Source organism: Bombina bombina, chromosome 1 (assembly GCF_027579735.1).
Source record: "Bombina bombina isolate aBomBom1 chromosome 1, aBomBom1.pri, whole genome shotgun sequence".
Lineage (NCBI taxonomy): Eukaryota > Metazoa > Chordata > Amphibia > Anura > Bombinatoridae > Bombina > Bombina bombina.
The window spans coordinates 1,220,396,861-1,220,412,407 of NC_069499.1; the positions used below are offsets into that span (position 1 = coordinate 1,220,396,861).

The 15,547-nt window shown below is 37.5% G+C and overlaps 1 protein-coding gene across 2 annotated transcripts in view; it reads left to right on the plus strand.

Moving 5' to 3' along the window:
• The window catches only part of GNAO1 (G protein subunit alpha o1), a 471,718-nt gene that overhangs the window by 427,926 nt on the left and 28,245 nt on the right, over window positions 1–15,547 (plus strand). Inside the window, exon 7 of one of the 2 annotated variants that reach the window (XM_053700322.1) lies at window positions 12,223–12,376. The exons of the other annotated variant lie outside the window; for it this stretch is intronic. Coding sequence (XP_053556297.1) covers window positions 12,223–12,376 — 154 coding nt within the window. The remainder of the gene's footprint in view (window positions 1–12,222; window positions 12,377–15,547) is intronic. 2 annotated transcript variants of the gene reach the window in all.

The following is a 15,547-nucleotide window of genomic DNA, read 5'->3' on the forward strand; positions in this document are numbered from 1 at the left end:
TTCCTTGAAAGGACAAATCTCTGCTCTTTCTGTTCTTTTTTTTTTTTTTTTTTTAAAGATTTTTATTGAGGTTTGAAAAATAAGGCATACAGACAAATCATGGCATTTGCAAAAAAAAAGGAAATACGTAGAATACATTGCGCAACAGAAATGTAGCCTTTTGTGTACAGGTAAGTAAACGTATCATCTGCCCATTTGAAGTCTACTTTAAAACTTATAGAGATAACACCACAATTTAAAGGGTAAAGGGGATATATCAATAACAAACTAGTCATAAACACTTTTGAACAGGATTAGGGGGTTTGTATGCGGTCTGTGCCCCTAAGCTTAACCAGTAAGCTATATTAGCCGGGGGAGGGGGGGGGGAGCAGTCTAATAAAGGCCATATTGGAAATATCCACTATATAGAGATCCAGATTAGGTTCTGACAAAATGATGCTGAATGTATTCATTTGTCCAGGTACAATAGTAGCCCAAAACTTGGTAGGATATGAACTATAAATCATATATTGGAACAGTAGAACTTGGGTCTAAAAATACTCTAGCACTATATACTAAACTAGAGATGGATCTCAGCAATAATAATCCGTCAATAAAGCAATTTATGTAAGGTCTTAGATGAAAAATTTCACAATCAACCATTGTGTGGTGTGGAATACATATACATATATACATTGTAAGCTTTAGAAGCTTCCTTGTTATGTCCTGCACACTACACCAGCCCTATGTCACCAAACATGTAATCCCATTATTGTTATCAAGGACCAGCTGGCATGCCTTTAACAGGGAGCAAAATATACATATAGGTAGGTATTACTATGTCTAAACACATATATTATATTGGAGCAATCAGTACAACAACAATTTTAACTATATGAACAATATGTAAATTGCAGAAATCTCAGTAAACAAAAATTATGGGGGGGGGGAGTGGAGCCCAAACTCCAATCGTGCATATTTAGGTTCAAGGTGCATGAGGTTAATGACTACAGAGCAAAAAGATGTTAGACTATATGGGCACATACAAACACCTCGAGAGTCATGCTGTACATGGGTCAGTTATTATTGAAGGTCTATCTCAGGGCATCAAGGGACCACATGGCTCCAATATACATCATCAGAAAAAGACTGGCGCCTTATATTAAATAATAACATAGTAGCATATTATTATATCCTAAACCTGGGATATCACTCATGCCTCTCGCTTGTGCTTATCCAAGCTAGTCTGGCATATCTAGATATACATTTTGGTGATGTCGCCTGAATCTAGCCCAGAAGTCAAACTGGAATGCGCCCTGTTTTCTATTAAACAAACATTTAGAACATTAACCACAACTATGTGTGTAACATTATTGGGACCTAGAAGTGCAGTTATGGACTATATAAGCATGGTACATATCTTTATGTGACATAGTATAAAATATTGAAACTGATTGAGCAGATATTGGCACATTAAGCCTGGAGCCATTGGAAACCCAGGTCTACTTTAACCATATGACCACTAACAGACAGCTACAGGTATCATACATTATAGACGTCCACAATTGCATAATTTATAAATAGTAAAGGAGCTGTGGTGGTTGTCCATTTATAGATAACAGTTTTGTCATATTAATCATTTAATCATCTCTAAAGGAAACTAGGCGACACAATGCTCTCAGAATACATTATAATTAACTGTATAACTCAATCTGAGTTGGGTATATAGGCTTAACAATGAAGTACACTATGTGTATAATAGGAGTCTGCCCCTGGGTTAACAGCACGTTGAAGCATATACAGTCTTATGAACCGTTTTCCCTGAGAGACCCTGCTCAGTGGAATAGCAGAATCTGGCATATGAACATCCCTATTCAATTAAAATCTATCCAATTCAACACATGCATGTATATAGAGAGAGAACCTGGACAGTCTCATCCACAAAAACCTTCCGTAACTGAACCAAGTTCAAAGTTATATTGAAACATAGTTAGGTCTTACAGGCTAAGTAGCAAAGAATAATCAATAAGTAATGTGGGAATGTGTAGGGCCACGCTCCACAGCAATGTGCTTCCTAATAGATAGTCACCCCACACCAATTTTCAAACGATGGGTGAAGGTAAGATTTATAGCCCAGTTCAGGAGCCAATCTTCTGTACTAAGATACAGGTTGGGTTTCAAGAAGTGTTCACCAAGTAATTTCCAGTCCGGCTGCTCTGCCATCCATATTGCATCTGAGGCTATAACTGTATGGTACAAACCGTTCTGCTTTGCAGGCATACACGTGTCTGGTCGGAAGCCATCCATCTTCACAACTTGACTGCTACCAACATACACGTAGACAAGAGGCAACTGATCACCAATCTCCCCCCAAATCACTGGAGACTCCATCGGAATCGTATTCCTCAACCGCCATCGCAACAGCTCACAATTGATCTCCCCCACCGAACGGTAAGACTCAGAAGGCATCTCAGTGATGTGTAACAGTGGTACGCCATGTTTCACAGGGACCTCTTCTTGCGTTCCACTTGTTATTGGTGTCTCCGTGTCGAAAAGTGTATCTAGTAACGGAGTGAGCAATGCTTCTATGTCTTTCAGAAAACGATTGAAATGCTCCTCCATAGTTAGGTGTAGTCCATCTAGAATCCGATCAGCGTTTGTCGCCATATTGATATTTAACGTAAGCAGAGTTTCTGTATCTGAATAATCCAAGTATGTTATTTGTTAAGCTTAACTTAGCTTCTCCCATTAATATGGGTGGTAGGAAGGCAACAGCCTCGGCTCCGAAGGTAGCCAGAGATAGCCCTAGAAGAAACTATGGCCGCAGCTATGGCGTTATATATCAGCCTCCTCCGGGCCACGCTGGATAGCATAGGTCAGGAACAGGGTAACAACAAGAGCTCCCACACAAGTTAAATATCTTCCTGGGCAAGTGTGTCGTATATAGTCTTAATATAGAGTACCCATTTCTCAGAAATATAAAGTTAAAAACTTGTAAGCTAGGAATGGTAGAGGAGCTCCCAAGATATACGTCCTGCCGATCCAGCGGTCAGCTCCGCCCCCCTCTTTCTGTTCTTTTTCACAGAAAGATTGCTAATCTTCCTGATATTCATTGTTTTGTACAGGCTTTGGTTCGTATCAAACCTGTCATTAAGTCAATCTCTCCTCCTTGGAGTCTTAATTTGATTCTGAAGGCTTTACAAGCTCCTCCGTTTGAACCTATGCATTCTCTGGACATTAAATTACTTTCTTGGAAAGTTGTGTTCCTTTTGGCCATCTCTTCTGCTAGAAGAGTTTCTGAGTTATCTGCTCTTTCTTGTGAATCTCCTTTTCTGATTTTTTCATCAGGATAAGGCAGTGTTGCGGACTTCATTTAAATTTTTACCTAAGGTTGTGAATTCTAACAACATTAGTAGAGAAATTGTTGTTCCTTCATTGTGTCCTAATCCTAAGAATTCAAAGGAGAAATCTTTACATTCTTTAGATGTAGTAAGAGCTTTGAAATATTATGTTGAAGCTACTAAAGATTTTAGAAAGACTTCTAGTCTATTTGTTATCTTTTCTGGGTCCAGAAAAGGTCAGAAGGCCTCCGCCATTTCTTTGGCGTCTTGGTTAAAGTCTTTGATTCATCATGCTTATGTAGAGTCGGGTAAATCCCCGCCTCAAAGAATTACGGCTCATTCTACTAGGTCAGTTTCTACTTCCTGGGCGTTTAGGAATGAAGCTTCTGTTGATCAGATTTGCAAAGCAGCAACTTGGTCTTCTTTGCATACTTTTACTAAATTCTACCATTTTGATGTGTTTTCTTCTTCTAAAGCAGTTTTTGGTAGAAAAGTACTTGAGGCAGCTGTTTCAGTTTGATTCTTCTGCTTATAATTTTAGTTTTTTTCATTATTGAGATTAAAACTTTTGTTTTGGGTTGTGGATTATTATTTTTCAGCGGAATTGGCTGTCTTTATTTTATCCCTCCATCTCTAGTGACTCTTGCGTGGAAGTACCACATCTTGGGTATTTATTATCCCATACGTCACTAGCTCATGGACTCTTGCTAATTACATGAAAGAAAACATTATTTATGTAAGAACTAACCTGATAAATTCATTTCTTTCATATTAGCAAGAGTCCATGAGGCCAACCCTTTTTTGTGGTGGTTATGATTTTTTTGTATAAAGCACAATTATTCCAATTCCTTATTTTGATGCTTTAGCTCCTTTCTTATCACCCCACTTCTTGGCTATTCGTTAAAGTGAATTGTGGGTGTGGTGAGGGGTGTATTTATGGGCATTTTGAGGTTTGGGAAACTTTGCCCCTCCTGGTAGGAATGTATATCCCATACGTCACTAGCTCATGGACTCTTGCTAATATGAAAGAAATGAATTTATCAGGTAAGTTCTTACATAAATTATGTTTTTCCTTGTTTGTGTCTATTCTGGGAAGCGTAAGGGGCAGGATGCCTCGTCTGCTTCTTTGTTTTTCTGGTTGAGGAGCATTACTCTCTTAGATTATAAGTCGGCGGGACACAAGCCTCGTTGGAGGATGAAGGCTCATTCATATAAAAGCTGTGGTTTCCTCTTGGGTCATTTGAGAATGAGGCCTCTATGGATTAGATTGTAGGGCGGCTACCTGGTCTTCCTTACATACTTTTTCAAGACATATTTTACATTTTTGCTTCGGCAGAAGCAGCTTTTGGGAGAAAGGGTTTTGCAGGCTGTGGTGCCCTCAGAACAGGGTCCTCCTCTGTTTTTACCCTCCCATTTTTCATTCAGTGTCCTCTAGAGCTTGGGTATATGTTTCATATAAGTAAGGAATGAAGCTGTAGACTCTCCTCATATTAAATTACCAGATAATTTCCTTTCCTTCTGTATGAGGAGAGTCCACGGCCCCGCCCAAATTCTCCGTTGGGCAGACTTAAATTTGATTTTGTTCTTCTGGCACCATTTATATTCTGATATTTCTCCTACTGTTCCTTGTTCCCTCGGCAGAATGACTGGGGGATGAGGGAAGTGGGGGAGGTATTTAAGCCTTTGGCTGGGGTGTCTTTGCCTCCTCCTGGTGGCCAGGCTCTGTATTTCCCACAAGTAAGGAATGAAGCCTTGGACTCTCCTCTGTTAGATGGAGGTACTTGTGCAGATAAACCACAGCGTGTTTCAACAACTACGGCTCTATTCATGGTAAAGTATTGTAGAATAGCACATAGTAGCTATATGTGTAAAAAAAAATATTTTTAAATGTAAAACACAAAAAGGCCTAGTTATCAACGTGTCAACTTACCTGCCTTCGCCGGCCCAATACGCCCGCCTAAGCTCGCCTATCATCGCCGCCGACCTGCAAAATTTCGCCTAAGTTATCAATAAATCTGTCAAAAAGCCGTGCACCAAGTACGGGGCGATGAGCAGCGGACTGTGAGAGTTATCACTCATCCGATCTCGCTGCTCTTCGGCTTTTTGACAGCTTTATTGCTAGCCTGTCACTAAGCACCCACACTATACTACAATGTTCTACCCCCTATACCGGCACCCCCGAAGCCCCCCGCAACTCAATAAAGTTATTAACTCCTAAACCGCCGCTCCTAGACCCCGCCGCAACTCTTATAAATGTATTAACCCCTAAACCGCCACTCCCGGACACCGCCGCCACCTACATTATACCTAGTAACCCCTATCCTGCCCCCCCTATACCGTCGCCACCTATAATAAAGTTATTAACCCCTATCCTGATGATCCCGGACCTCGCCGCAACTAAATAAATAGTTTAACCCCTAAACCGCCGCTCCCAGACCCCGCCGCCACCTATATTAAACTTATTAACCCCTAATCTGCCCCCCCCTACACTGTCGCCACCTATAATAAATTTATTAACCCCCTATCCTGCCCCCCACTACACCGTCGCCACTGTAATAAAATTATTAACCCCTAAACCTAAGTCTAACACTAACCCTAACACCCCCCTAACTTAAATATTAATTAAATAAATCTAAATAAGATTTCTATTATTAACTAAATTAATCCTATTTAAAACTAAATACTTACCTTTAAAATAAACCCTAATATAGCTACAATATAAATAATAATAAATCCTAAGATAGCTACAATATCATTATTATTTATATTGTAGCTCTTTTAGGATTTATTTTTATTTTACAGGTAACTTTCAATTTATTTTAACTAGGTACAATAGCTATTAAATAGTTATTAACTATTTAATAGCTTACCTAGCTAAAATAAAGAGAAATTTACCTGTAAAATAAATCCTAACCTAAGTTACAATTACACCTAACACTACACTATACTTTAATAAATTATTTCTATTTAAAACTAAATACTTACCTGTAAAATAAACCCTAAGATAGCTACAATGTAATTAATAATTACATTATAGCTATTTTAGGATTTATATTTATTTTACAGGTAACTTTGTATTTATTTTAGCTAGTTAGAATAGTTATTAAATAGTTATTAACTATTTAATAACTACCTAGCTAAAAGAAATACAAAATTACCTGTAAAATAAATTCTAACCTAAGTTACAATTAAACCTAACACTACACTATCATTACATTAATTAAATAAATTAAATACAAATAACTACAATTAAATACAATTACATAAACTAACTAAAGTACAAAAAATAAAAAAAATTAGTTACAAACATTTAAAAAATATTACAACAATTTTAAACTAATTACACCTAATCTAAGCCCCCTAATAAAATAACAAGCCCCCAAAATAAAAAAAATGCCCTACCCTATTCTACATTAAAAAAGTTCAAAGCTCTTTTACCTTACCAGCCCTTAAAAGGGCCTTTTGCGGGGCATGCCCCAAAGAAAACTAATATTTTGCCTGTAAAAGAAAAATACAAACCCCCCCCAACATTAAAACCCACCACCAACATACCCCTAATATAACCCAAACCCCCCTTAAATAAACCTAACACTACCCCCCTGAAGATCATCCTACCTTGAGTTGTCTTCAGCCAGCCGACCCACCGATGGAACCGAAGAGGAGATCCAGAGCGGCAGAAGTGATCCTCCAAGGGGCCCTGAAGAAGTCTTCTGAAGTCATCATCCAGGCGGCGCTGAAGAAGTCTTCCATTCGGGCGATGTCATCTTCCAAGCGGCGCTGAAGAAGTCTTCCATCCGGGCGATGTCATCTTCCAAGCGGCGTCTTCAATCTTCTTTCTTCAGGATCCATCTTCATCCCGCCGACGCGGAACATCCTTCTTCCCCGACGGACTACCAACGAATGAAGGCTCCTTTAAGGGACGTCATCCAAGATGGCGTCCCTTCAATTCCGATTGGCTGATAGGATTCTATCAGCCAATCGGAATTAAGGTAGGAAAAATCTTATTGGCTGATTGAATCAGCCAATCAGATTGAGCTTGCATTCTATTGGCTGATCGGAACAGCCAATAGAGTGCAAGCTCAATCTGATTGGCTGATTGGATCAGCCAATCATATTGAACTTGAATCTGATTGGCTGATTCAATCAGCCAATCATATTTTTCCTACCTTAATTCCGATTGGCTGATAGAATCCCATCTGCCAATCGGAATTGAAGGGACGCCATCTTGGATGACGTCCCTTAAAGGAGCCTTCATTCGTCGTTAGTCGGTCGGGGAGGAAGGATGTTCCGCGTCGGCGGGATGAAGATGGATCCTGAAGAAAGAAGATTGAAGACCCCGCTTGGAAGATGACATCGCCCGGATGGAAGACTTCTTCAGCGCCGCCTGGATGATGACTTCATCGGATGGAAGACTTCTTCAGCGCCTCTTGGAGGATCACTTCTGCCGCTCCGGATCTCCTCTTCGGTTCCATCGGTGGGTCGGCTGGCTGAAGACAACTCAAGGTAGGATGATCTTCAGGGGGGTAGTGTTAGGTTTTTTTTAAGAGGGGTTTGGGTTAGATTAGGGGTATGTGGGTGGTGGGTTTTAATGTTGGTGGGGGGTTGTATTTTTCTGTCACAGGCAAAAGAGATGAATTCTTCGGGGCATGCCCCGCAAAAGGCCCTTTTAAGGGCTGGTAAGGTAAAAGAGCTTGGAACTTTTTTAATTTAGAATAGGGTAGGGAATTTTTTATTTTGGGGGGGCTTTGTTATTTTATTAGGGGGCTTAGATTAGGTGTAATTAGCTTAAAATTGTAATATTTTTTAAATGTTTGTAACTTATTTTTTTTATTTTTTGTAACTTAGCTTTTTTTATTTTTTGTACTTTAGTTAGTTTATGTAATTGTATTTAATTGTAGTTATTTGTATTTAATTTATTTAATTAATGTAATGATAGTGTAGTGTTAGGTTTAATTGTAACTTAGGTTAGGATTTATTTTACAGGTAATTTTGTATTTCTTTTAGCTAGGTAGTTATTAAATAGTTAATAACTATTTAATAACTATTCTAACTAGCTAAAATAAATACAAAGTTACCTGTAAAATAAATATAAATCCTAAAATAGCTACAATGTAATTATTAATTACATTGTAGCTATCTTAGGGTTTATTTTTCAGGTAAGTATTTAGTTTTAAATAGAAATAATTTATTAAAGTATAGTGTAGTGTTAGGTGTAGTGTTAGGTGTAATTGTAACTTAGGTACCTAGTTAAAATAAATTGAAATTTGCCTGTAAAATAAATATTAATCCTAAAATAGCTACAATATAATTATTATTTATAATGTAGCTATATTATGGTTTATTTTAAAGGTAAGTATTTAGTTTTAAATAAGATTAATTTAGTTAATAATAGAAATATTATTTAGATTTATTTAAATAATATTTAAGTTGGGTGGTGTTAGGGTTAGGGTTAGACTTAGATTTAGGGGTTAATACATATATTATAGTTGCGGCGGGGTCAGGGAGCGGCGATTTAGGGGTTAATACAAATATAATAGTTGCAGCGGGGTCAGGGAGCGGCGGTTTAGGGGTTAACATATTTATTATAGCTTGCGGTGGGCTCCGGGAGCGGCGGTTTAGGGGTTAATCATTTTATTAGAGTGGCGGTGGGCTCCGGGAGCGGCGGTTTAGTGGGTAATAACTTTATTTAGTTTCGACGGTGTAGGGGGGGCAGATTAGGGGTGTTTAGACTCGGGGTACATGTTAGGGTGTTAGGTGTAGACAGCTCCCATAGGCATCAATGGGATGTCTGGCAGCAGCGAACATGAACTTTCGCTATGGTCAGACTCCCATTGATTCCTATGGGATCCGCCGCCTCCAGGGCGGCGGATTGAAAACCAGGTACGCTGGGCTGGAAAAGTGCCGAGCGTACCTGCTAGTTTTTTGATAACTAGCAAAAGTAGTCAGATTGTGCCACACATCTGGAGTGACGTAGGAATCGATCTGTGTAGGACTGAGTCCGGCGGATCGAAGCTTACGTCACTAAATTCTACTTTTGCCGGTCTCTAGCCTTTGATAACTAAGGCGAATCAGCCTTGCCACAAATACGGCGCAGAATTCCAGCGTATTTGAGGTTGACGGCTTGATAACTAGGCCTCATTGTGTCAAAGCAAGCAACGTGTTTCTCAATTATACTGTAGGATCTGATCTGCACAATTGGCACTTTATGGTGCTTTCATAACTGTGAATGGTTTTATGTTATATCTCACATATGTTGACTTATGAATGGGTTACACTAGGAGGTGTCTTCTCTCATTTTATATTATAGGATATCATTGGTGAATGGTCTGACACCCTAAGAAAACCTGTCTGAGACTATTTTGATGTGTGAACTGATACACATTTTTATCATTAGTTGGATCGCTATTACGAACTTTCTTTACCAATATTATCGTTATTTCTTATTAATTTTATATTATATTGTGGGGGGGGGTTGTGTTTTTTTTTACTTTTTTAAAAAATAGTTTGTCTTGTGTGGTGCCCCTGCTATCACCAATAGTTGATATTTGTGGTTTATTGTATTAAATGTAAAATATAGTTATAAAACTGCTGTCATATATTGCTTAAGTCACGTATATGCTCCTACACCTTCCTAAGTGCTTTTCAACAAATTATACCAATAGAATGATGAACATTTGATAATACAAGTAAATTTGATTATTTATTTTTTACATTTTCACTCTAAATAAAAAAATATGTGGGATTTATGTCTCTTTAATGTCTGATTTGCATGTTTTTTAAAAGTGTAGATGCTACATAATCTTTAGTCAATGCTTTGCTTAGAAAACTTCACAAGTTTTACTTTCAGTTCATGTTGATTAACTTTGATTCCCTCTAAGTAATTTCCCTTTGAGAAAATGCAAGATTTCACCAATAAAGTAGTAGCTGTCTGTAACACATGAAAACCCGAGTATAGTGTCTATTTTTGTTGCTGGATAAAATGTAATTGCTTTTTTTTCTTTATAACTTATTCCTCTTTGTTACATTTTGACTATACTACTGCTTGAGATTAGAGATACAGTTGAAAGGAACAGCAAAATGGTGAAAGTTCTACCTCTCTCTCAAGTAGTAGAAGATTAAACTGATATTCCTTTTACTGTGGCTGAATGTGAATGGACTTACTGGTCAGTATAAATCTTATATTTAGAAATATAAGAACTGATCTGCATGCTCTTGGTTTCAAGTCACCTGATTTTACTGTCTGTTTCATCTTGTCTACATGAAAGATATCTGAGCCTTACAGCAAGAGAATTGTATATTGCAATAGAATCAATTATAAACAGTGTATTTGATGGTTATGAAAAATGTATTCTAATATTTTATCAAGGGTAATTGTGTATTTTAGAATACATGTTTTATATTGCTTAACAAATGTTTAATTTTTTTTACTAAAAAAATAATAATTTTCAAGCTGTTAAGAATAAATACAAGCTTGTCAGTGCAACCTCTTGAGACTACCTGTTGTAATTCACATTCTGCTTCACTCCTCAACTATTGAACCACACTACCTTCATTTGCAGAGTGTAGCACATCATCCTACAGAATCTTTTGCAGGCCTCCTTACCTCCAGGTGTCAGTACTAACCAAAAGCTGTAACCAGTGCCTGTATGGCCTGCTGTCTGCTGTTTATCGTGTGACTCTTTGGTTTGCTGCCTCTTATGTTCACTTGCTTTCTGCTTTCCTGGTCCTGCTTGGAGGTGTCCACACAACCTGCACAGTCCTTTTTCTTCAAACATCTCTGCGCCTTCAGCTCTTCAAAACTTTTTCTTCTTCTGCCGTCCAACCTTTGTATCAAAGGCCACACATTCAGCAGATATTGGGAGACCCTCCAAATTTAGCAGGTATGAAGCTTCGTCATAAGGCAACAGAGTTGGAAGCTGCTACAAGATGAGACCTTATTATCTAACCTTGACATGAGCTTAACTTGACTCTTAACTTTTTAAGAAAACATTAATTCTAGATACATACTTGTTTTAGCTACTCTTGGGGACTTTTCACTGTGTGTGCATGTCTAGACAAATAGCTCTATTAACTTCTGTCATCAGACCTGAGCTTCTAACATCTGCCCCTCCTTAACAAAGCAAGCAATTGGCAATTTGTTCAATGTCAAGGTTATATATCTCTTGCAAACTTCCAACTCTTCACTAATTACAGAACATTACCAGTTCAGAATTAATATAGTCTTGTATAATTTAATGAGAATATGAATGAAAGTCCAGCTACTATAGTAAGGATAACATTACTACACTCTCAGGTCCTGATGATCAAAAACTCTCCAGCATGGAGAGAAATCACCCAAAACCTTTGGGGGCTTTTTCAGAGCATTATTTTGAAATGTCTGTCTCACCTTCACATCCAGAACTCTGTATTGCTAGTTAAATAACTCTCAAACTAAAATGTGCCTATCTAACATTATTTGAGAGACCTCAAGGTACTGACGAGACATCTTAGATAGTCTCGTAGAGCGGAGAGCTTTAGATCATCGGGCCCTTGGTGCATGTTGCAAGCTTGAAAATTTGAAGGAGCCATCACCATTGCACAGTGGCCAGTTATGTTCAATCACTATTCTTAAACCGTGATAAACGTTTTTTTAAAGCCTATTGAATACTTTTTAGAAGTGATGGAGATTCAACACAAACTCAGTATAAATTATTAGGTAGAAAAAACTACAAGAACGAGAGTAAGTGTGCATGGATTTTGGTTTAGAGACACAGTTGCATGTTTATGAATTATGAAATCATGCAGCATTGCTTTAAAGCAGATATTCCACAAATAATTTTACATATGAGTTTATGCTAAATGTTATCCATTCATTAAATTTGCTTAGGGCATGTGTGACGTGAGGCTCTTGTTTCTGTTACAGAATAGGATGCACGAATCCCTCAAACTGTTTGACTCCATCTGTAACAACAAGTGGTTCACTGACACCTCCATCATTCTGTTCCTGAATAAGATAGACATCTTCCAGGAGAAAATCCAGAGCTCTCCACTTACTCTCTGCTTCCCGGAGTACACAGGTAGACAACCACCTGCAGGAATATACACAACTTCACACAAGTTCACGTTGTGTCAGGAATTCATAGAATAGTACACACACTTGCAAAAATGTGGATACAAGAGCAGACACCCTTCTAAGACACCGTGCAGGAATGCACATTTGTGCAATAATATATCAACAAGAAGGCATTTGGGATAACTTAGGTATATAAAAATGATATGGAGTTGTAGCCATCTCCAAAAATGTTCTCTTATTCACATCTGGTGCATTGTACACCAATGACTGCACACATTCTAGAATGCACACAGTTCAGCACAGACCACTGGGAGTATAAATGATTTTAGTAGTAAACAAAACCCAAACAAATATGAATATGCAGATATATATCTATATATGTGCTGCTTCAATATACACATTCCTTCCTGAAAACATACACTGCTTAGGTATACACATCTTTAAAGTGACACTAAACCCAAAATGTTTCTTTCATGTTTCAGATAGAGAATACAAATTTAAACAACATTACAATTTACTTCTATTATTTATATATCCTTAGTTGAAGAAAAAGCAATGCACATGGGTGAGCCAATCACACAAGGCTTCTATGTGCAGCAACGAATCAGCAGCTACTGAGCCTATCTATATATGCTTTTCAGCAAAGAGAATAAAACAAAATAGATAATAGAAGTAAATTAGAAAGTTGTTTAAAATTGCATGCTCTTTCTAAATCATGAGAGAAAAAATGTGTGTTTCATGTGCCTTTAAGTATACAAATAAACATACCTGCATAATGTGTGCAAACATAAATATACAGTACTATGCAGTACCATTAGATTTGTTGTTTTAGCAATGGTATAATGGCCATATGCACTTATTTCTCAGTCTCTTTAGTAGAATACAAACAGAAAATACAGGATATTTGTATGCAGTATAAAAAAACAGAGAAAAAAACATCTTCTATAGGCTAAACAAGTATGTAGTGTAACCTCCCCTTACACTTGAGCAGTGGCAGGAACATGGCTCTCATAAACCTTAATGGAATGGAACCCTAATAAATGTCATTGCTAACACCTGTATTTTTCCTACTATTTCATGTCAAAATGACTGCTATGAAAAAGCTATTTTTTTTTTTGCTCCAGGTTTGTTCAAGACATGCTTGAGTATTATATACACAAGTGGTATAAGTTTAATTCATTGGAAGCTTGCTAATAAGACCAACTTTCAATCACATCATTCCATTCAAAATGCAAAGATCATAGAATTTGGCAGACAAAAAATCATACTTTTGCATCAGCAAGGCCACTATTAAAGTGAAATAAGTGAAGAAACTGGAAACTCAAGATGTGGTATTCAAGCTGTTATAAATAAATTTGAAGAATCAGGAAAGGTTAAGGACAAAATAGGACTGGAAGGCCAAGGAAACTTTTAAGATCTGATTAGAAGATTCTTATAGTTTCTTCTTTGAGAGACCTAAAGAAATCCAGTAAGGACCTGGCTCAGCATCTGGCAGCTTCATCGGAATGCCAAGTTGACCCTTTTATACAGTCCGAATAAGCTTGATCAAGAATGGTCTTTGTGGAATAGTAGCAGCCAAGAAACCACTTTTTCGGAAGGGGAAAATGGTGAAAAGGCTAAGATATGCTAAAGCTCACAAAGATTGGAATAAAGATCATTGGAAAAGAGTATTATGGAGTGACGAATGCAAGTTTGACATTTTTGGGTCCAATCATCGACAATATGTGAGAAGAAGAGTTGAAGAGAGATGGAAGAATGAGTGCTTGCAACCTTCATTGAAACATGGGGGCTTAGGGCTGCATTTCTACCAGTGGTGTTGGCGATATTGTCCAAATTGATGGGATCATGAATGCTGAAAAGAACAGACAGGTTTTAATTCATCATACCATTCCTTCTGGAAAATGCCTGATTGGGAATAGTTTTATTTTTCAGCATGATAACGGTCCCAAGCACACTGCTAATGCAGTGAAATCATATTTGGAGAGAAAAACAGCTGATAAAACACTGACAGTCCTGGACTGGCCTCCACAGAGTCCAGACCTGAATATCATAGAGGCAGTATGGGATCACCGGGACAGAGAGAGAAATAAAAGACAAGCTAAATCTAAAGAAGAACTCTGGGAAGTGCTGAAAGAAGCCTGGTATAATATACCAGAAGATTACTTCAGAAAACTTCTGGACAGTCTCCCCAAAAGAGTTCAAGATGTGCTTAGGGCCAAGGGAGGTCACACTAAATACTGACTTTTGCCTGAAGAAGCCATTTTGTTCTGAACATTTTTTTTTTAATATATTTTTTGTACATATTTCCTGTATTTTCTATTTGTATCTTAATAAAAAGCACTGGCCTAAGACTTTTGCACAGTATTGTACATCTGAAAGATAGATAGTATTCTTTCATATGCACACATTTACATAAGTGTCCGCACCTGCATGTAAACATTTCATGAGTGTATTTGCCCTTTTTTACACATTCTCAATGCTAACTGGTATACATATATTCACATAAATATTAAACTGTATAGTATAAATTTGAATACAAGAATATACACACCAAGCAGAATATAAAACTTCATCTACAGTATCTGTAAAATATTTAGCAATATGCACACATTGAGTATGCTATAGCGAAACTTACATTAGCATGTGCATGTGTTTGCATGTAGTTTTATTGTTGTGTGCTGAAATGTCTGCAGGAATATTCATCTATGAATAATGAGTATAGTCTCATTTCCACCTTGGTACTTATAAATCTCTTGGGAACCTTTAAATTGGTGCCTCAACCTTTCTATGTTTACCCTTGCTTGAAAAAATGTATGTCCTTTGTTAGATTTTCCTCTCTTTCATATAGGGTTAGAAAGAAATGTAAGAGCCTTTTCTGTCATGTTAATCAAGCTAAAATCTTGCTTAAAGGAACATGAAACCCAATTTGTTTATTTCATGATTCAGACAGAGCATGTGATTTTTAACAACTTTCCAATTTACTGTTCTCTGTGTATCCTTTGTCGAAAAGGATACCTGGTAGACTCAGGAGCTGATGATTGGTGGGTGCACTTATATGCCTCCATATTTTTGGCTCAATTAATGTGTTTAGCTAGCTCCCAGTAGTGCATTGTTGCTTCTTTAACGAAGGGCACCAAGAGGGTGAAGCAAATTAAAAAATAAAAGTAAATTGGAA